A 26,484-nucleotide genomic window follows, 5' to 3' on the forward strand; every position below is an offset into this window, starting at 1 on the left:
ATGCTGAAGAAAGATAACTAGCAACCTAGAATTCAAAACGCAGTCAATTTATCTATCTAAAATCAATGTGAAAAATAAACTCATGTTCAAACTTGCAAAGATAGAGAAAATGTACTGTTCATAGACCTTCTGGTCTGTGGTACAAAAACATCTTGAAGTATTCAGTAAGAAACAGCAAACAAAGAGACGAAACTTGTCAATAAATCAGCAAGTCACAGATTTTTAAAAAATAACTTGGGTTTTAAAGAGGGTATAACTAAAATAGTAAATGTTAACATGGAAAATAGGTCAGAAAAGATAATAGCAAGGGAAATAAAAATAAGGTGAGATAATCAGGAAAAAAACTAAAGTATTGATCATTTTATAAATATTAATACGCTCTAAAGCATAGGTATGTTAAAAGTTTAAGAATGACCACTAAATAACAGAAGCTGATTGAATAACCGAGTAACTTTTAGTCCAGTGCAAGGGTGGGAGAGGGTGAGAGAAGATGAGAGATCAAATCCTTTATAACAAGGAAAAAAAAGAAAGAAAAAGTACCCCTGCCCTTTTATGATAAAAACAAAATGAGGACCCCAAAATATAGATGAATGAAAAAAGTTGTAAAATATATCATTTGTATAAATTTTAACAAGTGAAATACTAGATTTTGTTTATGAATACCTATATATAAACACATAAACTGAAAAGGCAACATGAAATTCATGATAATTTCTTGGGTGGGGAGGGAAATGGGCAGGGTGATGAAAGCACATGTCAGCTTCATTTAATTTATTTAAGAAAAACTAATATGTTAATAATGATCAATACTGGCTAGTCTGTACCCAAAGTATTTGCTATAGTTTCTCCATAATTGTTTGTATTTTAAAAACAAATAACCCGCCCCACAGACATAGAGCATGGCCCTAGCCAACCATAAAGAGGCTATGATGTACAATCCTAACATGTGAACTTGAGAGCCAGAAATAGCTGGTGAACAGTACAATAAATCGACTATCACCCCACTCCTGTTTTATACAGAAACTACGTACCCTTTAGAATGGTTACATTGAAAAGAAAATGAAGCCTTAGTAACAACGTGCGATAACCAGAACTCTCATACACTACTGGCGGGAATATAAAAAGATATAAACTATTTTGGAAATACCTCTTCATTTTTCTTAAGTAACTATTAATGAAATTGATGTGTATGGTAAGCACATATTTGATTTTGTTAAGAAATTATCAAACTATTTCCCAAAGACTTACACACAAAGGTAGCAGCTTTATTTATAATAGCAAAATCCTGGAAACAACCCAAATATCCATCAGCAGATGAAGAGATAAACATATTGTGGCATATCCATATATAACGTAGATTACTCAGTGTATGTTCAAAGTTTTGGCAGTGTCCATTCTGTTTTGTCTGTTACATTTTTTCCCCCCCACAACTATGTTTACTTCTAAGAATTTTAATTTCAAATTACTCTTCACACAGCAGCTTGTTCTTCCATCAATGCAATGAAATTTCATACTTGAGATAGTAGTAAAACTTCTTTCATTCATTTTTTTCAATAGTAGTCATTTAATCATCCTGCTTAGTTTCTCTAGTTTTTGATTCCTTATGTCCAGTGACTAGTATTTAATTTTTTCTTTCCTGTGTAGTAGCTTAATCTAGGTTATTAAATATCAATTCCTTTAAGGATTTAAAGTTCTGGTATGGGGACTAGTCAGCAGACAGTGGACAAGCAAGAATAGCTCTGTCCAAATTGAGATGGTGGCAAGTGGGCCATCAAGTTCAATTCCCTCAAATTTAGTGGACAGCCATGAGCTCCATCTTTTAGGGTGTCCAGAAGAAGAATGGGGGAAAGTTTGGTCCCAAGTAAGCAAAGAAAGAAAGAGCAGATAGTAGGCAAGTCAGAGCAGACTTCTACACAGCTCTTGTAAGTAGGATCTATATCAAAATCTAAGGCTTTAAGTTATATAGGCAGGGCCCGCTTTTGTTAGCCAAACTGTCACAACAATTTGCTGTGAGAGAGCTAAGGGTGTTTTAGACGGCTAGCTTCCGAAAAATTACCTAATATCCTTAAACATACTAGCATGCACCTATTTGGTGAATGAACCATACTATTTAGAAGTTAGTTCTAAACTAGAAGTACTGCCTACTCTAATTAGAAAAAAATTAAAGAAAAATATTCTACCTATATGAAAGTGGCTGAGTACTTAATAGTAATCACTGTAACCTACCAAATGTAAAGAATCCAGTGAAAAGCTCAGTGAAACTTAAGCCTAAGAGGCAACCAGATACCACATATCACCTGAAGGATGACCACACCACTTCTGAAGTCTTGAAAGAAAAAAAAAAAAAAAAAATCTGAATCTGGTCATGTTTGAATTCTAACTACCAATTTACAGAAAATAAAGGGAAACCGGTTAAACCATTCCACTCTCAGAAAAATCTATGTTGTCAGAAAGACTCTAAAACAATTTCAACACACAAATTGTAAAAGGTAAGGAAAAAAATAAACAGATTGAGAAGCTATATACAGATTAAAAGATACTTAAGAGACAGTAATATAACAATGGAAGATTTGGATCCTGATTCAAACAAACTAACTTAAATAAAATATCCATGTATGACGTTTGAGACAAAATAAATTTGAACATTTACTAGATATTTGACATAATTACCATTAAATTTTTTACATATGTGACAAGGGTATTTGTTTTCTAAAAGTCTGTATCTTTCAGATAAAAACTGGAATATTTATGTAAAATAAACCAAAGTCTTCAAAAAAAGTTTAAGACTAACATAAAATTGCTTAGCTTTGGGCCATACTTGACAGTGACTTGACTGAACATGTTAAACTGTAATCAGCATTCTTTCCTAGTCTGTCATGTTATAGCAAAGTTAAGACAACATATAGCCTAATTGTGGGGATCACCTATTTTATTAATAAAAGTGGTAGAACTAAACTAGTTCAAGTAGATGAAACTGAGAGATATTCCCCACCCTTCTTCATGCAGAGAGATGGCCAATGCAGGAGGGAATTATAACACAAGGTAATGCAATTTAACGATTCATTTTCAATCTAAGAAGGTCCTATTTAAATTTGATTCTTCAAAATAAAAATGATTCCAATGTTTATAACTAATTCTACATGACAATAGCTCCAATTACCAGAATCTGGTTTTCAATTTAATGTAGAAAAAACATTGAAACTAGTTTAGCTTATACTCAAATGTGAGAGCCTATATAGCGCAGAAGTAAAGATTGCTGGTTCTAGACTTGAGTGCCTAAATTCATAGTACAGTTCTGCTACTTCCTTGGTGTATGATTTTGGCAAGTTTCTTAATCTTTCTGTGCCTTTGATATTCAACCATAAGAAGAGATAACAGCACCTGCCTCTTAGGATTGTCAATCAGATTAAATGAATACACATCAAAACATACAAATGACTAGTGTAAAGCAAATATTCAATAAATACTAGCTATATATATGGCTCTAAATTCAGGGGTAGGAAAATTAATTCAATCAAATTAAAATTTTTCTCTGATGAAAATATAACAAGAGTTTCAGAGACTAGAACTATGTTTTAGAATATTCTTGTGTCTGTGAAATAAGAAGTAGCACTAATTATGCTAAAATTGAACATAAAACTGAAGTTCTTATATTGAAAAAATTTTCCCATTTAGTAAAATTAAACGAACAAACAATCAAACAAACAAACACTCAAACCCAGGTGAAATCTGTCCTTAGTACTTAAAATTTCATACTAGTTCTCATTACCAAAAATCAAGGGTAAAAAATTGCACGAAATGTCTGTTTCAATAAAAATGTACTATGAAACACTCTGGAAGTGACTGATTCTTAAAAATATGTACTATAAGACAGACAAATGTAAAACAGTGAAACAAGATGAGTTATTTTGCTGGTCATAAAATATTTATTAAGGTATACTTTAGGGAGTATAGTGAATATAAAATTTAAGATCACAATATGAAGCAATTTCAGTCCTCTCAAAAGTCAGCCCAGTCCTCATTGCTCTGCAGATGTAAAACCACTGGTGAGACTCACTAAAAGCAGTTTGACTAGTACAGAAGAGGCTTTTCATAAACATTTACAATTAGAGCTTCTGAACACCTCTTTTTAAGTGCAAAACCACACCACATTACACTAATGCAGCAACAATGCATTCATATTGTTCTCATTAGTCATTAGTAGTCAACTTGCATAAAACACCAGAAAAAAGCACAATGGAGTTCACAAAATGGGCTAAAAAATGAACCTGTCCTTGCAAAACACACATTGTAATGGAAGAAGACATTAAAAATATATTATGCACACTACAGAAGCTGCGTTCATTCCAACAATCTCAAGTGTCATTTCCTTTTCTGTAAAATCAAATTACATGAACCAGGCACAACTAATATTTGGGAGGCAGTGTGTAGCTAAAATTTCATTTAACTAATTATTCAATGATTTAAAAAATCCCCATAAATCTTTTCTGTCCTGAGGTAGTTGCAAAATAAATCATAACTTGGATATCAACTAGAGCTGAGGCTTTGACTTTTACTCATTACAACTAGTTGTTACTGACAGGAACTACCTTTTGATATTTAAAAGACAGTTGAGAAATGGGCCTCTTACTACACACACAAGATGATGGCTATGTAGGAAAGAGGATTAGCTGCTTCAGAACATGAGAAATATGGTCCACCATTGCTTTCACCCCCACCCACCCCAACCATTTTAGATTCTTTATTGTCCAAAGAAATCACCAGGAACAACACAGTAGATGTAGACAGATCATCGTCCTTTGCTGTAGCCAGGGAAGAAAAGGTCAAGTAGAGTCTGCAGAATCTCATTGGGAATCATGATGTAATTCTGGCCAAGATCATGCCGGCAAGCAGGGCAGGAGAAAACCTGAGCCTTAAAGGAGCGCTGTAAGCAATCCTAAGGCAAAACACAAGAAGACAAACCCAAAAACACATCCAACTTCATCTGAGGGTAAAGCATGTAGAAAAGTACTCAACAACTTACGCTTTTAAATACGAACTAGAAACTTATTGTTTGGCAACAAGAAAAACATAAAAGATGAAAACCTGTAATGCCCTGAATCTGCACTATGAAAACCCGTTTATAGACGTGGTTTTAGTTCCACCTCTAGCATATACTGTGAGACTTCAGGTAAATGACTTAACTTTTGCGTGCTTTAATTTTCTCATCCAGTAAAAAATGAGGGTGTAACAGATTATGTATGGTTCCCACTAACCCATTTTCTAGGTTATGCTTTAATCCTGTTCTTTCCTGACAGAACATTAAAGAAAAAAAAATCAGGATTTCCATGCTTAGAACTAAATTACATATTTTATTAAATCACTTGACATATACTGTGTCATCCAAAAATGTATAAATAGGTACAAAATATATTACAGACTTAACTAATTCAAAGTCAGGCACAAACACAGATATGGAAGGTTTGTTTCCATTTTACAAGAGAAACAAACTAAAGTTTAGAAGTTAGCTCAGGATACATAACCGCCAAGCGGTAGAGCAAGATTCCAACCTTGGTTTTACTAAAAATCAAATTTTCCTTTCACACTACACTGATAGCACATATCAAACTCCTCTGGGCATGTTGCCAGATAGAATCTTTTTAGATTCCATTAAGTGCATGGAATTACTTCAGTTTGGGCTGTACTGTGTGAACCATACAAAAACTATAAGAGAAAACAGCAATGAAAATGACACCTTACTTTCTCTTTTCCATTTCAACCCCTCAACAATGCCAAACATGATTGAATATCTCAACTATATATATTTGAATTACTATTACTATCGAATTAAAACATGCATCTACCACCAAGATGTAATTAAATGCTTCTGAACTGGCAAGGTTCCATAACTATCCTGTTTTATGAAAAAATGCTTCACATGCTAAAAACAGGTTTGGAGGTTAGTGTGCCTTCTGGCTTAATAAGGGAAAATGAGAAAGGAATTCTACTTACTTTACAGACATTGTGGAGGCAATCTGTTGTCACAGGCTGGTAAACTAGCTCCTGGCAGCAGACACACATAAAAGATTGCTCCAATTTTTTCAGGAAATTCTAGATGGTACCCAAAAGGAAGGGAAAAAAAAAGGTTAGCATTTCATGAAACATTAGTAAAATTCAAAGTGATTTAAAAAAGTGTCTTGGTCCCATGTAATACATTTTTTTTTATTTTAAAAAATCCATAGTGATTGTAAGGACTAGCAAACACATAATTGAAACTGGAAAAAAAACAAAAACAAAAACAAACCATTCCATAAGATATATACATCAGTTTTAAATATTAGGATTGGGTTGAAAAGGTTGCAAAGGCAAAGCATTAAAAAGAAAATACTCCCCTAAAACTCATATCCGGTGTACAATTTTTCAATTAAAAAATCATGGACAATTTATCTCAAGGTCATTACATACAGTTTTTAAAAAGCTGCATGGTATTCCAGTACATGAATAAGCTTTATTTATTCAATATTTTGCTATAAAACTTGAATATTTTTTAACCTTAAAAAAAAAAACAAAAAACAGCACTGGGTAATAATACTCTGTAATATCTAAGACCCCAACGAATCAACATATTTATTTTCCTAAGATTATCTTCTGTGATATTTTGTTGCAATCTAAAAATTCCATATTTTCTTGATACTAATGTTTACTCAAATTGGGACTAAGTTATAAGAGATGGAGCTGTCTAAAGCAAACATAATCAAATGTGTACTCTATGCTCTTCAAAACCATTATTGATTCCCCATTTGTTCTTTTAAACTAAAAAGATAAGTAGATTTTTAAATAGTCACAAGGATAATCCTCTATTCAGTTATTTTGGTAGTAGGAGAGTATATATATATTTTTTTCTTTATATTAATAGAAAACGTAGAATTTACAAGAATGTCAAGTAAAAATAAAAAACCAAAGATTCCCAAAGTGTAAGATAAACATAGTATGATCTCATTTCTATGGAAACTTAAAAAAAACAAAAACAAAAACAAAAACAAAAACAAAAAACAAAAAACAGAACAAAACAAAAAAACCCCAACCTCATAGATAGAGAACAGACTGGTGGTTGCTGGGGGTCAGAATTGGGGTACAAAATGTGTGCAAGGATTCAAAAGGTACAAACTTCCAGTTATAAAGTAAGTAGGTCATGGGGATGTAATGTACGGCATGATGACTATTCTTATATGACAGTTACTAAGAGAGTATATCTTAGAAGTTCTCATTATAAGAAAAAAAGTTTTGTAACTATGTATGGTGGCAAATGTAGGCTTATTGTGGTGATCATTTTGCAATAAACAGAAATATCAAATCATTATGTTGTACACCTAAAACTAATACAATGTAGTATGTTAATTATACCTCAATTAAAGAAAAAATCAAAGATCCTATTTCAAAGTTATGTCTTGATACTAATTTATAAACATGGATTATGAAAGTCAAGTGAGTTATCAACAAAGTATTATGCAACACATCAAAAGAATATACCAATTAGGGGAAGATGGGGAAAAAGCTATAAATTTAGTACTTGAAAATTTCCTTGTTAATGACTAATATTTCCCCGGTACCACCATGGTGCCTATAATACGAGTATACGTCATATAGGTATTTGGAGTTGCTACGATGTGCTAGGCACTCATCTAAGCAGTGATGATAGAAAAGGCAAAGTCTCTGCTCTAAGGAACTTTATATTCCTTTAGGCAAGCAGACTGAAAAAAAAAATTCAATTTCAGATAGTAATAACTGAGAAAACAAAGCAAATTAAAACAACAGAATAAAGAGTGGCTATTTTAGAAAGGGTAGTTAGGGAAGTCCTCTCTGAGTAGTGTAATACTATTGCAGAAACTTACAGGATATGAAGGAGTAAGAGAATTCCAGTCAGAGAAATAGTATGTGTATAAAGGCCTAGCAGCAGGAGTGAGTTGAATATGTTAAATAACAGAGATCACTGTAGCCAAAGCAGTACGGGCCTGAGAGAGTAGCGAAAGGAGTCTGCAGAGGTAGGTAGGGATGACAGATCACATAGGACCTTGGGAAGGTGTCTGGATATAAACACATATATTATATGTACATTTATTTAAAAGTCACCACTGGCCAACAGCTGATTTTTCTGGCTTAATAAATGTGTTCCTGGCTTATCTGAAGAAAATGGTCACAAAACCTGCCTAGGGCACCAATAGTACATAAACGTTCAGAGTAATCATTAGCAGCAACATCACATCACCTGACTTAGGCACTTAAGATCCTGCCACCAGAGGGCAGGATTATTTTTCAGTCTTTTTTTTGGTTTAAGAACTGTCAACTGGTGACTTGATTTCATATGAAAATTACATTGAAAGAAGGGGTTGAAAAGTCAGGTATACTTGATTTGAACATCCTTGCCAAGTCTCACAGGATTCAATCATTTTGATAATTTTTTAAAATTCATAAACAGGATATACATAATAAAAGATTCACACGAAGCCCAATACACATGTCCAGTACAGACAACAGATGTGCAAATGAATTTCACTGTGCACTCAGGGGGCTTTTTCCTTCACTGATATTTGCTTTGTCCCCTGCCCACACCCACAGCTAGAACTCCCTCAAGTTATCACTAATCAGCTGTATCCTCTCCAACCAGAGAATAATTAGACTGTGATCAACAACTGCTTGCTGTATCTTACTTGCTCTAAGTGAAAATGAGCCTGACCTACCAGAGTCAGATTCTCTTTATGCCTGGGTCTCTTACCTAAAAATCAAGTAACACTTCTCACAGATCTAAATTACTTTACTTCTGTCTTTCAAACATGTAAGCCTCCTTCTATCAAGGATAACTCAACACATCACATTTTTAGGCAAAGGAAATTATGACTTCAATATAAATCCAAAGAGTATTTAATAAATCTTACCCATTTCTAAAAGTTTAAAAATTATATCAGGAATATTCTTCCTTAATATAATATTTCTCAAACAAAGAGCAATACAGAAACTCTATGAGAATTTCCTTTAGATGTAGATAAAAGCGCACGCGCGCGCACACACACACACACACACACACACACACATTTCATTAACCCTATTTCGGGCAAACAAGAAGTTCTGGCTAATGCAGAGGGAAATAAAAGGAACATTGGCAAGAAGAAATTACTAAAAGATGACCAGATGGAATTTCAAGACAGGATACTAGAGCTCACCAACAATAGCTGCACATCACAATACTTTGGAAGGAAACAGATGAGAAGGGGGTTATTATCTAATAAAACATTAGATAATAACATTAATTAATATTATTAGATAATAATATTATCTAATATCAATTAATATTATTAGATAATAATATTATCTAATAAAACATAAGAGATTTGAATTTGTAAGCAAAATTCAAGACAATAAAAGCAAGGGACAATTTGACAATTCATATTTGAAACCTCTAGTTGGGGATCTGATAAGAAAGCTTTGTTTGCAAAACGCAGCTAATACAAAATCCATGCATTAGTTAACCTTGTAATTCCTTTTTACTTTGAAATTTTATGATTACCAAAAAATGGAAAAAAATTAAAAACATATGAAGTATTTAAATAAATATGCTAGTTTATCCCTAGGATGATCACTTAGGCATTGAAAATTGTGCTGAATTGCTTAAGATTTATGCCATCGGGTAACTGTGAAGTATAAAAAGTTTCCTGATGAGTTTTAGATTAAGTTGAGTGTGTGCCACAACCGAAAATTCTTCCCATGAACAGCACCTCAACATAAATTAAGTTCAGGCACAGAGAGGTCAAAAACCAACATCTAAGAGGTCTAAAATAAATTTAAGAGCATTTATGTACTGCTTCAGATTGTTTCTGAAAGCTAGTGACACTAGATGAGATTGGATAAAAGGAGCAAGTTTTGACTGACTTGTGAAAATGATACTTCATAGGAAAACTATTTTTTTATCATTTGTTATCAAAACATTACTATTTTAAAAATATTTTTATTTTTTTAATTAAGTTTATTGGAGTATTTTAAAAATCTTCTCATGATAACTATATATGATGACAGATGGTTACTAGACTTATCGTGATGATCACGTTCATTAGGTATATACAAGTCTAATCACTTAAAACTAATGTAATATTGTATGCAAACTATAATTAAAAAATAAATTAAAAAATGAAAAGGCATGGAATCATAATGAAAAAAAGTCTTTACATACTGGTCCTTCCACAAGAGATGCAAGCACTTCGTCCCATAGCTTCTGGTTTTGATGATCTTCTCTGATTAGATGTTGTTGTTGAGGGGTTAGCTGGAAAGCCTCAACAGCTTCTGCTGAATCTGATGCTTTGAACACTTTGGAGGCACTTGGACAATCATCTAGATTTATTTAAAAATATATCAGCAGACTTACAAGTGATTCTAAGCAGAACTATGAAATAAAAGAGTTAACTGGCACCAGTAATGTTTAGCATGAAGATACCTGCATAAACCAGCATCTAACTTCCCCTGGAGTTTGGGATACTATATTTGCTGCTGTTTTGGTTCTGACACTATTAAAATATAAAAAAGCACCCACCTATCCGAAAACAAACAAACTCCCCCCGCTTCACTTGCTTTTAATTTCTGATGAGTTTCTCAGTTTATTCTCTTAATATTTCTCTCTTTAGAAACTGTAATATTAGAATTGATTTTTTATAATCATTACCTACCATTATCTGGAGTCGGCCTTTTTGAGGCTCCACTGGCCTGCTTCTTTGTCTGTCCTTTAGTCTTCTTCCCTTCCTTATCTGAAGGGTAACCTACTGGATACTGATGGGGGAAAAAAGTAAATGTAGACTTAAAATTCACAGAGAAGGGGAGTTTTTGATCCTGGTGAGAAATTTTAAAAGGGGAGGGAGAAGTAGTCTATATTTTCCCTGAACTGAAAAAACTTTATATAAAGGAAAAAGACATTTAAAGAACAAAATTCAAAAGACAGAAGACTATTAAAATCCCAAATTCAGTATAAAACTATATAGTTTTGATTAAGATATTCTGTTTTATAATACAATGATCTTAAGTTTCAGATCTAAACAGGAAAGTTTTCAGGAGTTGTGACTAGGTGGCTTGAAAATTTTGAGGTAGAAAGGAAAGTGGAATCTAGATATGAAGGTAAATGAAGAACAACTACAGAGTACAAAAGATGGTACTAATATAAACGGGATTACACTAAACTGTGGAGCCAATCTAAAAAAAAAAAACCAAACCACAAAAAAACCACCAAAATGTTAAGGATCGAATTTCTTATCTCTCAAAATTAGGGGGAAAAAATAAAAGCTTTTAAGAGACCTAAAGCCATTAAATTACTGAATTCTTTTTTTAAAGGTTAGACTTTAAGGAATAAATTCTACCTATTATCCTTGCAGTTTTACTACATTTTTTTTTTTGACATGCTTGTGATAACACTCATGTTTAAAGCTGAATATGTTTCAAGACTCATAAATGATACATTTGCTCATCATAGTAAATGGGCTTACATGCTTCTGCTCACAGTTTCATATCTAACCTATCTAGAACATTCTCTGATGAACAGTGGATCTGAAAAAAACTTCTGAAAATGGGTTTAACAATAGGTTTTTAAATATCATTTATAAAAAGTATTATAGTTGATCCTTGAAGAACATAGGTTTGAACAACTTGGTTCCACTTACATGTGAACTTTTTTTCAATAAGTATATTGGAAAAATTTTCGGAGATTTCCTTATTACTATGAAACAATCACATCAACTACACTAGGCTACCATAAAGCTTTTTTTTTTTTTATCAGTCTATGAATTGTTATACCTATAAATATGAATTTCTTTTTCGCATTATCTATTCATTTTTAATGTCTAATGTTAGAACTACATATAACATCTACGGTGTGTTGTATCATATAAGACAATATTGATGTAGGTACTGACAGATGATTCATCTTGTAAACAGATGACGTAAACTTACAGTATCAATACAGTACAATACTACAAATGTATTTACTTAAGATTTTCTTTTCTCTAGTTTACTTTACTGTAAGACTACAGTATACAACACATACAACATACAAAATATGTGTCAATTGGCTGTTTCTGTTATCAGTAAGGCTTCCAGTCAACAGGTTATTAAGGTTTTGCAGAGTCAAAAGCTATATGTGGATTTTTCGACTGTGCTGGGGTCAATGCCTCTAATCTCCTTCATTTTTCAAGGGTCAACTGTATTTGGCAGTTATTTCGGCAGCTCATGGGGCTCATTTAAACAATCAATTTTATGAGTTTAAAGAGAAAACAAAAACAGGAACAGATTTGCACTAAAAGACACACACTCACCTGGCTGGGTGGTCAGACACTTGCCCATAGTTCAGCCCCTACACATGCAGTGTGGGCAGAGCCAGGGAAAATGACAAAGCTGGTAGTCTTTACAGGAAGCACAATGATGGGAAATGATGGAGGATAAACTCAAACCATGCTCTGAAGTCAGTGTCAGGGACAAAGTCTAGGGTGTATAGGAAGTGGAGGGGGAATGTAGCCATACCATCCACTATGCACACAAAACCAACAAAGTCTTATATGGGGTAACAGCTAAGCATGGGCAAAGGGAAAAAAAAGGCACAGCACTAAAGGTGGTGACAGGACAGGGAAGCAGCTTTGAGGGGGAAGAGAGAAAAGGGGTGAGGAAAAGTGAGAAGGGTAGGAAGCAGACCACTCTTACAAGTCACCTCCCCCCTTCCCTTACCAGAGACACACCCCCTATGCCCTCTAGGATAAACTTCCCTTCTCGAGGCCTCCTATACCTAAATTTTATGTATCCCTTTCCCTCATACTTCAAGTCATTTCCAAATTTAATTGGAAATATTTTACTTTTCAATGACCAGCCCAACTTTTTCTAAGCACGATTCTTGGTCTTAGGGCTGTTTGACACCTAGGATGCTACCTCTTTACTTCTCTTCTTTCTGTATACTTGCATGATCTCATTCCTCACCCCTTACAGTCCACTGATCAATTGCTGTGGGTTACATCTAGTGTTAAGACATGTTGATAGTATAGTACAGAGGTATATATTTTTATCAATACACAAGTAGCCTAGACAAATGTAATCTAACCTGTAAACGTAGGCATAATCTCCTTGACCGTTCTATTCCTTCTGAGGTCCAAGGAGCAGGTTCAACATCGTCTCTTCTTAAAAGATAGCGCCAAACCAAGAATCCATGGCTTGATGAAATCTCTGGCCAGTATTTCACCACCTAAATCATAATATTTCAGTACTAGTTTGAGATTCAAAGTTTAAACTTATTATTCATAATGTCTTCATATTAGTGGTTTAAACTTGCCCAAACTAAGTGCAACTTCAGAAGGTACTTGCTTTGCTGTAAAAGTAAATGAATTAAGAAAATTCACTAAAATATTATTTTGACCTTATTTCCTATTAAGATAGTTCTCATATAGGTATAGATTGCTATAAATTTGAAATACTAACAAAATTATGCTTATTAATATTTTTTGCATAACAGTATATAAAAAGTGGCAGTAGATGCCTGTTTTTTAAACAAAGAATACAACCTATTTTAAAAATTATAATGTGCTCTGCTTTGAAAATCTATTATAATTAAAATCATTTTGAAAGATATATGTCAAAGTCCACAATGGCAAAGTTATTTAAATGGTTTTATCATACAGAATATACTTATTAAAAGCTTAACCCAAAATATAACTCTGCCTTTACAAACTTAAAACTAGCCTTAAAAGTATTGAAGAGTTCACTAGGTGCAGCTGTTATATTTCCAGAAAAAGCAGACTACCAACTAAGATGGTCTAATGTTTCCTCCAACCCACCCACAGTAGAGCAGTTCCCTGTGGTAACCCTGTCCTGAAAGCCCAGGAAGAATGACTAACAAGAGGTCATGCCAGATAGAGCACCTTATAAATGCCATCATATCTGTTGCCTTCTTCAGGAGCATATTTGCTGATCTTCCTCCCTTTAAAACTGCGTATCACTCTGACTGGCTTACCAGCTCTCCAATTCCGAGACTCTGCTCCAATTTTATCATCCAATGGAGCATCACAGTTTAGGGCCAATGCCCTAAAAAATAAAACAAAGTCTTTATACCAAGTAATCTTTCTTCAAGTATATAATCGCATCATTAGCTCAATTAAAAGGTGAATTATGCCTTACCTGATGGTTAAGATTCTATGATTCTTTCCATATTATTCCAGATAATAGGATTATGCTTTCCCCCACCAGCAGAGAAGACAAATCAGTTTTCTGATGTCACCCCCAAGCCAGGGGATTGGTTCTCAGATAGCCTGTAGGGTTCTTCTGAAAGTAATAACATCTGTGCCACGTATAATAGAAAACAACTAGAAATACATGGAATTTTCTTTAAATAACGTTTGTTGAGGGAAGGGAGAAAGTTGGGAAACTAAAGCAAGTGATTGTTTTAATAGTTATTTTTGATAAGGGAGTGAGGTAAATTGCTGGAATAATGTAGAAAGAAATCCAGAAAAATAAATTTGTCAGCAAGGTACAAATGACCTTTCTAGGTCCACTTTCCACATTCCAGAAAACAGAGATTCCTCAAAGTTTAGAAGATATTAAGAACAAGCTCAATATGAGAATATTCTTTAAAGACCTCCAGTAAAAAGATAAGTTTAAATAAAACTGAAGCATTCAAATGGCTGTGCTAAATCATGACAATAAAGACTTTTGGCTGTTTGAGACCACTACATTTTACTGATGACATATGAACAGGAAGAAAACTGAGCTGGAAGCAGCACCTGATTTAGCTGAAGCTTCCTTAGTATGCGTACTCACTTAGTAGTAATTAATCAGTAAGGTTATTAGATGTTAGAAGACCTTTCTTGGGAGAACTTAGTCCTGCCAAAAAAAGAAAAACCAAGCTAGAATCTATTTAAAAGTAGTATTTTTTCCTCTAAGACACCTACTTCCTAACTTAGGTGAAAAGAAACCACTGAGAACATGTATGGTCAAAAATACACACACACACACACACACACATACACACACAAAATCTAGTGAAATCATATATGATACGAAATCTTATTCAGGGTATATAGTTCTTTTTATACAGGCTCAAATAAAAAAAAAATAGACCTTAAGACTAAATGACTAATCTACTAAAATATCTTGATCACGGTTATATTGTTAAAATAAGTGAACTTAAGAAAATGTTTCTTTAAAAAAAAATTTATAAAAAATTAAAAAAAAATTTAAAAATTTATAAATGCAGTCAAAGGTTAAAGCTTACCAAGTTATCTTTATCTCAAAGGGAAGTGCACTAAAATCCTGAGAGGTAGAAGAAAATCGACTATAGGGCTATTTATGGAATATCTATTGAGATATACATACTCCATCTTCTTAAAGAGCTAGGATAAGGATAAATATTATCTTCATGTTAATGAAGATAATGCTTTGGTGCTCACAGGTACCTTCAGTCATAATGACTGCCACCATTAACTGGCACTAATTCCCTTCTAGCTTCATGAAAATATTCAGGCTGTTCAAGTATGTGAAAAGAGTCCCAGAGGATGAAACTAGCCACAACAATAAGGCTCTTCCATTACTCTATCCACATCTCAACAGGTTGCCTCTAACTGCCCTGATAAAGGACAGCCAGATTACCCTGCTACCCTCTTCAGCTTCATAAAGTAAAAGAGCTGAGAAGAGATAGGAACAAACTTCTTAAAGCAAGAAGCAGGTGTCAAACTACCTCTTAGCAGAGAAGCAAAAATGAATTGGACCATATACTAGTCAGGAAAGAGTATACTGCAGGTAAGAGCTAAGGGCCTTTCACCACAGCTTTCATGTTTATAACACAAATAAGCACCTTTGCCTAAGAGGTCTTTACAATTAATCGTACTCACAGCTTAATGTATAAATTAATTGAACGGATGTCAAAGTCTATGATATGTCAATCCTAAATTGTTTTTGAGTTACTATTTCATTTTCATTATCTTATTTTTAATACAAACATTTTTACTACTTGTCAATTATTTTCTAACGAGACTGTTAACATAAGGTAAACAGGGTATACTTATTAGATTCTTCAAAAGCTTGAAAAGAATTTACCATGTACATTACAAGTGCAGGTGATTATGAAAGAAGTTTCATTCAAGCAAAATAATCTATTATTATTAAAGAGAAAAATATAATTTTCGGATTCAACAACTTCAAAAAGCCTTTTGCAAATTCTAGATACATTTTCAATGACAAAAGCACATCAAAAGATTTGTAACTCCTTTTAAGATCATTCTTCCTAAAGAATTGCTATCTTGATAGGAAAAGACTAGCTAGGGACTGGACTCCTGCCTCAGGAATGTTTTCACCAGCAAATCTGACCTGTCTCCTCTGCTGGTTCAGTAAAATAATCCTACTGTCAGAAATAATATAGAAGACATAAAAACAGATTCTATATAACCTGGTATGCAACAAAGTCTTTAACCCATATTGGTATATTCTTTACTTCACACGGTAATCAGAAATTAAGGGCACACTACTTAAAACCGAGTGATTTAGATTCAAGAAAGCAAAAAATACTTTTACTCAATAACCCACAAAACGCCCTTATTGATAGAATGCAAAAAAATTTCAACTTTATGAAATGATCACAAAATTATCAGTAAAACAAGTTATAATGTGGTCATTGCTATCTGATGGTTTGGATTACTTAATTTATTATTACTGATATTAGCATGCATTTATAAAACATTTTGAAGTTATTTTCTTTTCCCATGGAAGCTGGAATGTCATTAATACTTCTATAGAATAAAGATCAACACAAGGTGGTCTTTCATAACACCTTATAAGCATTTAGTTAGAAAAGGTCACTTTCATAAATAAACATTCTCTTTCATAATATTTAAAGACATCTTATTATTTTAAATCCTGAAAGCACCTTGAGTGTAGTTCTGATTAAGTTATCTGATGTTTCGCTTACGTGCATAAATGTGGCTCCCAAACATAACCCTGTTTCACATTAGTGAGTATCCTCTAAAAAGAAGTGTATCTTTAAAAGATAAATCTGTGTTGAGTAGAACGCAACTTTGACCTAGGGGGTAGTGGATAAAGCCACCTTGTCCTCAACTTCACTTACGTGGGCTTCCTTCTTTTAAAGCTTTCAGGATGTTTTCAAATGCAAAGTGCATGTATTAAGACTGGGAATTATGTATTATGTCATTTGAAAACTAATAATTTGAAGAAATAAGTTAGGATTTCTTACAAATAATTATATAATCAAGTAATGGAATTGTAATTTTAGATCTTTAATGTTCAATTTAAGATCCTCCTCTACAGTCTAAGTTATAAATTATAGTGCTATAATCAAACATTTACACAGAGCCCAAATTATAAATAGTCTTTACAAACTCTAACAATAAAGAGTACCTGTTCATGTTTGTTAATGTTTGATCAGCCGATGGTGCGCCAATTCTTTTATTACCAGCAAGGTTTTTACCACCACTCCCAGTGTATGTGAATTCATCACCTCGGTCCTATAGGAGAAGATTTTCATCATTAGATACACAAACCCAAGTATAATTTCATCAATTCTTGTTTCAGAGTCAGAACATTTGATTAGGATGTTATGAACTGACATGGTCTCTCACAGTATCTACCAAAATTCAATGCAATCTTGCATGTAGTATACCTTCAAGTTATATCAGTTGATCTAAAGATTTCATTTTAAAGTTATATAGCTTCCAATATCCCCAAATGTGACTATTCTCATACTACATATATAACCAAATATATCTATAGAATGTTACAAAATAAAGTCATATGGGTTGGAAATATTGTTTCATTTAATTCAGTGTTATTAAAATAAACTTATCAATATTAGCTTCTAGTTTCTTTATCAAGTATCATTTTAATAAATACTCCATAACTGATTTCCCAACAGCAATCTATACCGTATTCAAGTTTGTTGCTAAATTTCAAATTTCAAATCCTAACAGTATGGTAAGTTCCCCACATCTCATACTCTATGGGTTCACTCAAATTACATTCAGGTAAAATAATTACCTTTCATTAAGTTGTATAAAGTGCCTACTAAATGTGAAAAAAAAAAAAATCATGCCAAAAGAAGTAGACGGTATACAAACGAGTTCCACAAATATTTCTGTAGTAGCTATAAATTTATATTGGTATTGTCTCTACCTCAAAATAAATTGAGAAAAGTAACTAGCACCATACAAATTAATTCTACTAACACTATCTAAATAGTGGTCCTTCTTTAATTCAAGATTATTTTAATTAATTAGTTCAGACTGCACTTAGGATAATAAAGTTTTGTCTACTAAATTCTTGCCTGTAATAAAGGTCAGTTACTTTGCATCTTGTTTTTCCTTTGGCTTAAAAGTCATAATTAAAGTCTCATGGCTTTAAAAGTCTGTCCAAAAACCTTTTTGTTGATCCAATATTGATGTCTAAATTTTAAAAAATAAAGCATTAAGGAATTTCATCTTTAGTTTGTACTCCACTTAAAGAAATTCTAATAAATAAGTACACCTACAAAAGTCTAGAACACTCCTTAAATTAATCATAAACGGTCTTCCAAATAGTATCTGAATTGACTTCACAATGTTCATATTCATAACCCTGTCAACTTTTAAAGTTATAATTGTGGTGGTGCTATAAAGGAAAAAGTAGGAGGAATTAGGAGAGCACACAAGGTGCAACCTAAGCTAAATGCTGCACTAAGCAGCGTTTAAAAGAGAACGAAAACATTTCTGATTATTCTTCCAGCAGCAAATAATCAAGTAAAAATAGTTCAAAATCTATGTTATTAAATCATCTATGCTTCAATCTTTGCACTAACAAAAACTTTAATTTCCATTGGGGGGGAAAACTGCCAGACTGTCAGAACTAAGCGAATATTATTTCAGACTGTTCTTTTCTATGGAAAATGATCAACCTAATTTGTTGCATTTTCTAGTCCATGCTCTACTAAGCTGTACCCCAATGAGCCAGTAGCTTAAACAAGACTGCTGCCTGGGAGAAGCTTAAAGTAGCCATCAGCTGCCCCAGACTGACTCGATTTCTCATGATTTTCCAATCTCTACTCTTCTCCTAAACTGTAAAGCAGCTGCCTAACACAATAAGCTGGGTCCTCCCATTCCTGCCATCACTCTTATCAGGCAAAAGACTTTCATCTCAATCTTCTCACCCTCCTCCCCCAGACTATCAGATAAATATCCTAAAGCACAATTAAAATCATTAAACTTTTCCCAGACACCTTTAATGATTCTTTAATTCAAAGCTGTCTAGAATATAGCCTCAATTTTTGCCAGTTTCTCTCTCATACGATCCCTTACATGCCCACAAAACAGGGTACTAGCACTACTATTGTTAATACCTAACATATGCACTTAAGAGTCTGTGTGAAGGTTAGGCTAAGCATTTTACATATAATTAATTGATTTAACCCTCACATCAACTCTATGAGGTAGGTTATTTTAAGTACTGTAAGCCCTATTTATAGATGAGGCAGAAGGGTTCGGCAGCTTGCCTAAGGTCACATAGCTATAAGAAATGGCACCAGGACACAAACTCAAACAGCCTGGCTGGCTCCAGAGTCTGTTCCTGATCACTGAGCAAACTACTTCTCAGGACAACTGTTAAGAAGCAGATCATCTTTGTGGGTCCTCATTTCTCAAGTGAGGCCAAACTAGCATTAGATTAATTCTCAAGTTACTAGACAAAAATGTTAACCACTTTATCAGCAGGTTTCAATAGTTTCACATCCATTCATCCACACACAACAAAGATCACTGGCTCCGTGAATGTTATATCAAATTAAATAAAGGTTTCAGAACAAAAATTTTTTTTGAATGAGAAAAGCTTATTCAGGTTTCCTCCATCTATTTCTGTAGATGTAACCTGCCTACGATAAAAGATCAAAAGATTGAAAATGTTTACAAAATATAACATCTCCAGATACATCTTAGTTGGCAATCTAAGCCTATGTGTTTTAGTCCTAAAATAATTTTTTACAGTAGTTAATAGACTTAACTGCTTAACTTAACTTAGAATTAACTGCTTGAGATGCGTAACTAAAACTCATCAGCACTTTTCTCCACAAATATTTAATGTTTGACTAGTAACTATATTCAAAAGATGTAAAAAAGGAATAACACCCATCCCACTTCAACTTGGTACTCATTTTTAGCTTTACAATTACATGTTTATATGTTTCATGCATTTGAGATAAGCTTCTGATCCAGACCACAGAACTGTCGATCCATGTGCCCAGAGATCACATCATTTAATATCAATAACTTTGGCCAAGGTCTCACACACAAATGTCAAAGCCCAGATCAAATATAATTGGCTGGTTGCTAAAAACATATGTTAAAGAGATTCCACTTTTAGTTGGTTTTCTTACAGAGCCTTAAAAATATTCTAAGTGCTCACTGTAACAAGCTATATAACATTCTTTGTATTTTTTGAAAAATATTTAAAGATATAGCTTCAAAATTATGCATGTCAACTATCATACAACTCAGTAATTGCATTTCTGAGCATTTATACCAGAGAAATGAAGACTTCTGTTTATAAAAACCTGTACACAAACATTTATTGCAGCTTTTATTCATAATAGACAAAAACTGGAAATAACTAGATGTTCTTCCATGGGTGAATAGTTAAATAAACTGTAGTACATCTATATCATGGACTACTACTCAGCAATAAAAAAGAACAAATTTGATAAAAGCCATAATTTGAGAATCATGCTGAGCAAAAAAAATGTCAGTCCCAAAGGTTACATACTATATGATTCCACTTAAAAAGATTTTGAAATGATAAAATTTTAGAAACAGAGAACAGATTAGTGGATGTCAGGGGTTAAGAAGGGGTTGGGAGAGCAGGTATAGGAGATGTGGCTATAAAAGGGCAACTTGAGGGATCCTTGCGGAATGGGAAATAAATGTTCAGTGTCCTGAATATATCAATGTTAGTACCCTGGCTGTGAACTGTACTATAGTTCTGCAAAATGTGACCATTGAGGGAAAATTGGTAAAGGGAACAAAAATCACTATAGTATTTCTATTGCTACATGCCAATCTAAACTTATCCCCAAATAAATTTTTAAAAAAAAGAGCTCTATAGAGAATGTATTTTTATTGCAATAATCAGTTATCACATGTATATATAAATCAAAATAATACATATAAAGATTAAAGACTGCCAATTACTTTACCTTGTATATAACTGATCATTTCAATGTAAAAATTATGCTAAAAAGATAGGATTTGATATACCTATCTTTTTGATAGACAAAACTTCTGTATTTTACCAAATGATCAAGACAGGTTCTAAAGAACAAGGTCATATCATGACTTACTACTTCATCTGCAAATCCACCAGCCAGGACAAGAGAATAAGCCCCATCATTACTTCGACCATGAATTCCACCAACATGGGGTCTATGAACACCTGCTTCGCTCACCTATAAAATAAATAGTCTCAAAATACCTTTGAACAGTTAGTTAAGTTACATTTACAAAATGCTTTCACATACATCATTAGACCCCAAAACCCTCCAACTAAGAACTGCAACTCAGTCAGAGTTCTATCTTTTGCTCATTGACATTACTTCTCCCCAACTACATATCCCTTAGGTACTAAGCTGGTGATGTTTAAAACTGCTCAGGCCTAGAATTCTGAGTTTTAAAATAACTATTAAATAATCATCACCTTATGTTTATTGGTAATTCCAGCTCAACTTGGGTAAAAAAGAATTTACTATCAGTGCTCTGCATCTCTTCCCGTATTTTTCATCTTTGATTATGGCACTGTTCTCTAGCCATGTCAGAAAGGCAAGATTCACATTAGCCTCATTCTTCTCCTTTATTATTCAAACCCATTTGGTCACAAATACTACTGATGTGATCTCCCAGAATTCTCGAATCCATCTTTTTCTCCTTCCACTGCTACAATCTTAGTTTGAGTCATTAATGCTTAAAATAGATCCCTTTTTACTGCCCTGTTTGTTCCTTCGAACTCGTTCTACCCACCACAAACAGAATGATCCTTTTAAGAACAAATTTGCTTTTAATTTTTAACTGCTTAAAATATATTAAATGGTCTTATAGTATATCAAGATCAAGTTAAGTATTATACATTATCCTCTCTCAGTCTGGCTCCTATCTACTATATCTCCAGCTTCTACTCCATGGAGCCTCTATTTTTGAATGAAAACTACTCAGTGTTATCCAAACATGCTATCCATTTTCTTAGTTTACTCATGCTATTCTACTACTTCAATGGCCTACTATTTTTCCCATATACCTTCAATTCTGGCTCACTGAAATAAGTGTACTTCCAACTCTCCAAGAGGAGTATTGTAATTCATGAGTTTAGCATGCAATTGTTCTTAGCGGAGAAAAAGGAGATGAAATCCAAGCCAGTATAGTTGGCTAAGAGGCACAACAGAAGGCCAGGAGAAGCTGATAGGAGCAACAGAACCAAGATTTAGACCTTGGAAATACCAGGTCCTTCAGAAGACAGAACCGCTTGATTTCCTACCTTACCAACCCTGATAAAAATAAATCTATTCTGAACCTTTCCTACTTTCTAAACGGCATTCTTTTAGTTGCTAAGGCCGACTACCTCGAAATCGTCTTAGACTGTATTAATGGGGCTTTTAGCTTTTTGACTGAATTAGTGACAGGTATACAAAAAAATGAAGCAAACAAAAAAACAAGATAATTAAAAATATACAATGTGTATTTTTATTGCATTTTATTAATTGTATTTTAATATTTTTACTGTATGTATAAATCTAAAGTCGTAATAATAAAAACCTTGAATACTGATTTAGTCAAAATTATTCATAACCATTGCAAAGATGGGAGGACAGAGTATGTTAAACTACATGTTCATCTTCCACAGGAGGAAGTTAATAAAACTAACATATGAAGACAAAAGCAGCATAGACATGTTACTTAGAAATAAGGAGGTAAATCCAGAAGAAATAACTAAAATGTTAAAGTGATTGTCACTGAGAAACAGAAAGTAGGAATCAAAAAAGGGCAGGTTTTTATAATATAAGTCATATACTAGTATTTAACTTTTCAAGCTATGGATATATATTACACTATTTTAATTTGAAAATGTTATCAATGGTCTAAGCACCAGGGCTACTCTACTCTTATTTAAAGTTCAAAATCCTGAGAGTTTCTAATTGGAAATTGCTCTAAGATTTTTTTTTTCCACATTAAGTTTTCCATAATGTTAAATTTGCCTTTCTAAAGAAGAAATCAGGAATAAATAAAACAGATCCTTCTTCAAGAAGAAAAGAGAGAAGTAATTTTATCTTTGGATTATGTGGCAGTTCCTCTAACCAGTATCTTAACAATCATTTAGGAGAATGACACCAAAGAAAACATCTAAAGTGAACTTTCTTGGAGTTCAAGGACATTAAATGAGAACTCAGCACTTGACTTAAAGAAAAAAAAAAAACAACCTAATACTTAAAATATTAAATTCTTAAGAAAAATTCTTTGGAAAGCTTAACAATAATGTTAACTACCATAACTGTAACAGAAGAGTAAAACAAAGTGATGACAAGGCATACCTGATGCCCAATTCCACAATGCATGTTCCTCTGCCTATTAAGCTCTGGGGAAGAATCTATCTGTCCAACAGAAAATCTTTCATTCTAACAACTGAATGCCATGTGATACTACTACCTAGGGTAGTCCATTTATAATCGAAAGACACTGATATTTGCTACAATTTGAACTATACCCAATTTTACCTTTTCAAATGAGCCAATTTAAAACATACCTGAACTCTAAATCTCCAAGTTGATCCAACAGGAATTCCAGGAATAGGTCCATAATGATTAGAAGGAACAATAGTACATTCTCTAGTTCGACCAACACAGGCCATTCCCTATAAGTCACAGAACAAGCTGTCTGAGACACCAATTACGTTAAATCTTAAAGCCCTTAATTACTGTAAGAGGTGAACAAAATAGAAACCTATTTATATGATTAACAATATATAACAATTTATGATTAAACTAACAATTACAACATAAATTAACAATTTGCATCATTAAACAATAGTTATTTGTTAATATTTCTAATACTTAAAGTATCATTTATACCATTACTACTATTGTTATCGAAACATTATAACATGCATTACAGTTCTAAACATTGTAATTCAGATGAAAAAGAGACTTTCTTCTTTACCCTTCCCCAGTCTCTCCGGCTTTCAGTACTAGCTGATGGCATTTTCGCTTTCTTTTTACTCATCTTGAGTCTTTCGCCAGCCTTAACAACTTCACTGGAATCAGTTTTACAGGAAGGACAATACCTTTAAAAAAAAAAAAAAAAAGATTTTGATATTAAAGCCAATAACAAAATAATGGTCTTTCTTCATCAGAATGAGTTTTAAGATATTACAATTAGTGTGTTATAGAGCTTCAGAGGGCATTTAAAAATTAAACTTTTCAAAATATTTACATGGTTAGGCTAGTCAAAGAAAAACTTGTCATTCTTTAGAGAACTTAAAAGATTTTAATATCATAAATTGTCAAATTTGGTTCATAAGCCAGTCCCATTTAAATAGCACCGTGCATTCTGATTTCATCACGAATCCTGAGAATGGAAATTATTCATTTGATGTTTTTATCATTAAAGCGAAAGTAGCAAGAACAGACGATTCGAGACTGAACACTGAACTATGCAACTAATATATCTCCCCATCTATACTGGTTATTAGAATTCTCAAAGTGAAAAACATAAAATCTATTATAAGTATTCAAAGATGTTCATTTATAATAGTTTTATTCCTAGCTCAATTTTAATTCCCTATACTTTGTCCTTTAGCCTATTTATAGTTAGTTGGTCACCCTACTGTAACTTCTGCAATATTTACAAGTTTATTCAGTTCCAGACCACTGCAACAAAGTGAGTATTGCAATAAAATGAGTCATAACATTTTTGCTGGAGTGTCTTGCCTTCAATTTGTAAAAAAAAAAAAAAAAAAAAAAAAAATCTATGAAGCACAATAAAATGAGGTATGCCTGTATGTCATAAGTTGCCTTAAATTATTTCTAAAGAGCAAAGTATGTTTATAGAAGAAAATAGGCTATTCTTGTGTCACCAAGGAACGGAAACTTTGGGAATATAGATCAGCTATATTTGGGAATATAGATCCATAAGGATCAGCTGGCCACTCCCCCATTAATCTTAAATTTCTTTGTTTATACTTCCCATTTCATAATTATCTATTCCATGTAGCCTATAGAGCAAAGAAGACATCTATACCCATTTAGTTAATTTTAATTGCCTAATTATGAGATATCTTGTTTAGTGCTATAGGAAAAAAAAATGTAAATAATTCAGTCCCTGATTCTGAGAAAATTAGGTAGGCGGTAAGATACACAAATTCAATGTAAAATTATGTATGAGAAGGCAATAAATACTATCAAGTGAAATCTCTCCTAATTAGGAAATCAGGAAAGCTTCCAAAAATTAATTTGTTAAGACTATTTTATCTGATGTGCTACCCTTTATAACTGTAATTTTATCAAAGATCTTAGGGTTAAAGCAGGCATGATCTCTGTCTGATGAGAAAATAAGTTCAGAGGGTAAATAAATATCCTGACAACATGATTTGTAGACACAGAAAATATTTAAGGTTAAGGAGTTCCAGATGAAGTGAAGGACCTAGATATGAATGTAGAGATATTTTATGGAGTAATCTAAGAAGGTCTTCTAATCATATGATCCTAAATCACCTCTGGGATTCATTCCTTCAGCAGGTTTGTTCAGAACCTCCTTTATGCCAGTCACTATTGTGGTGCAGGGGATAAATGTTTGTGATCAAAATGTTTGTACACAGTAGTTAAGGAAAACTAATACATACGATGAAACAATTTCAGAAAGTGGTTAAGTGCTAAAAAGGAAATATATCAGGGTTATTTACATGGTAAGAATAATTAGAAATGCTATGTGTCTTTAGATAGTTAAAGCTCCTCAGGTGGTATTTCAGCTGAAATAAGAGGAGTCTGTCGTATGAAGAAGCAAGAGAAGGCATTCCAGGCAGAGACACAAAGTGGAAAGGTCCTGAGGAAAGGAAGGAATGGTATGCTTTGAAGAATATAAAGTTCTCTCTACCTATAAAGAACATGGGTAGAGTTGAAGTTTAGTAAATAAACTTGATAGTCATAAGTGATGAGGTTAAAGAGTAGACAGGGGCCAGGTCATAGATGGCAAGGGCTTAGATTTTATTGTAAGTGCAACAGGAAGACATTAAGGGGTTTTCAACAAGTGAGTAACCTGATTCAGAACTTAGTAAGAGCATTTTGCTGCTATGGGAAAAAGGAAGCTGGTGGGCAATGTGAAAGCAAGGAGACTAGTTGGACATTTATTATAGCAGTTTGGGGAAGAGATGGTGGTTTGGACTGGGGGGTGAGATGAGAGAAAGATTATGGAGAACTGACAAGATATGCTCATA

The 26,484-nt window shown here is 33.2% G+C and overlaps 1 protein-coding gene across 1 annotated transcript in view; it reads right to left on the reverse strand.

Moving 5' to 3' along the window:
- Positions 1-3,903: 3,903 nt before the first annotated feature.
- UHRF2 (ubiquitin like with PHD and ring finger domains 2) overlaps positions 3,904-26,484 on the reverse strand; it is a 67,476-nt gene continuing 44,895 nt past the window's right edge. The window contains exons 7-16 of the mRNA XM_011367717.2: positions 24,213-24,336; positions 23,800-23,907; positions 21,353-21,457; positions 17,395-17,501; positions 13,911-14,073; positions 13,097-13,237; positions 10,692-10,791; positions 10,202-10,359; positions 5,992-6,090; positions 3,904-4,936 (exon numbers count right to left, since the gene is read on the reverse strand). Coding sequence (XP_011366019.1) covers positions 4,790-4,936; positions 5,992-6,090; positions 10,202-10,359; positions 10,692-10,791; positions 13,097-13,237; positions 13,911-14,073; positions 17,395-17,501; positions 21,353-21,457; positions 23,800-23,907; positions 24,213-24,336 — 1,252 coding nt within the window. The 3' untranslated portion in view covers positions 3,904-4,789. The remainder of the gene's footprint in view (positions 4,937-5,991; positions 6,091-10,201; positions 10,360-10,691; positions 10,792-13,096; positions 13,238-13,910; positions 14,074-17,394; positions 17,502-21,352; positions 21,458-23,799; positions 23,908-24,212; positions 24,337-26,484) is intronic.

Source organism: Pteropus vampyrus, unplaced genomic scaffold (assembly GCF_000151845.1).
Source record: "Pteropus vampyrus isolate Shadow unplaced genomic scaffold, Pvam_2.0 Scaffold136, whole genome shotgun sequence".
Lineage (NCBI taxonomy): Eukaryota > Metazoa > Chordata > Mammalia > Chiroptera > Pteropodidae > Pteropus > Pteropus vampyrus.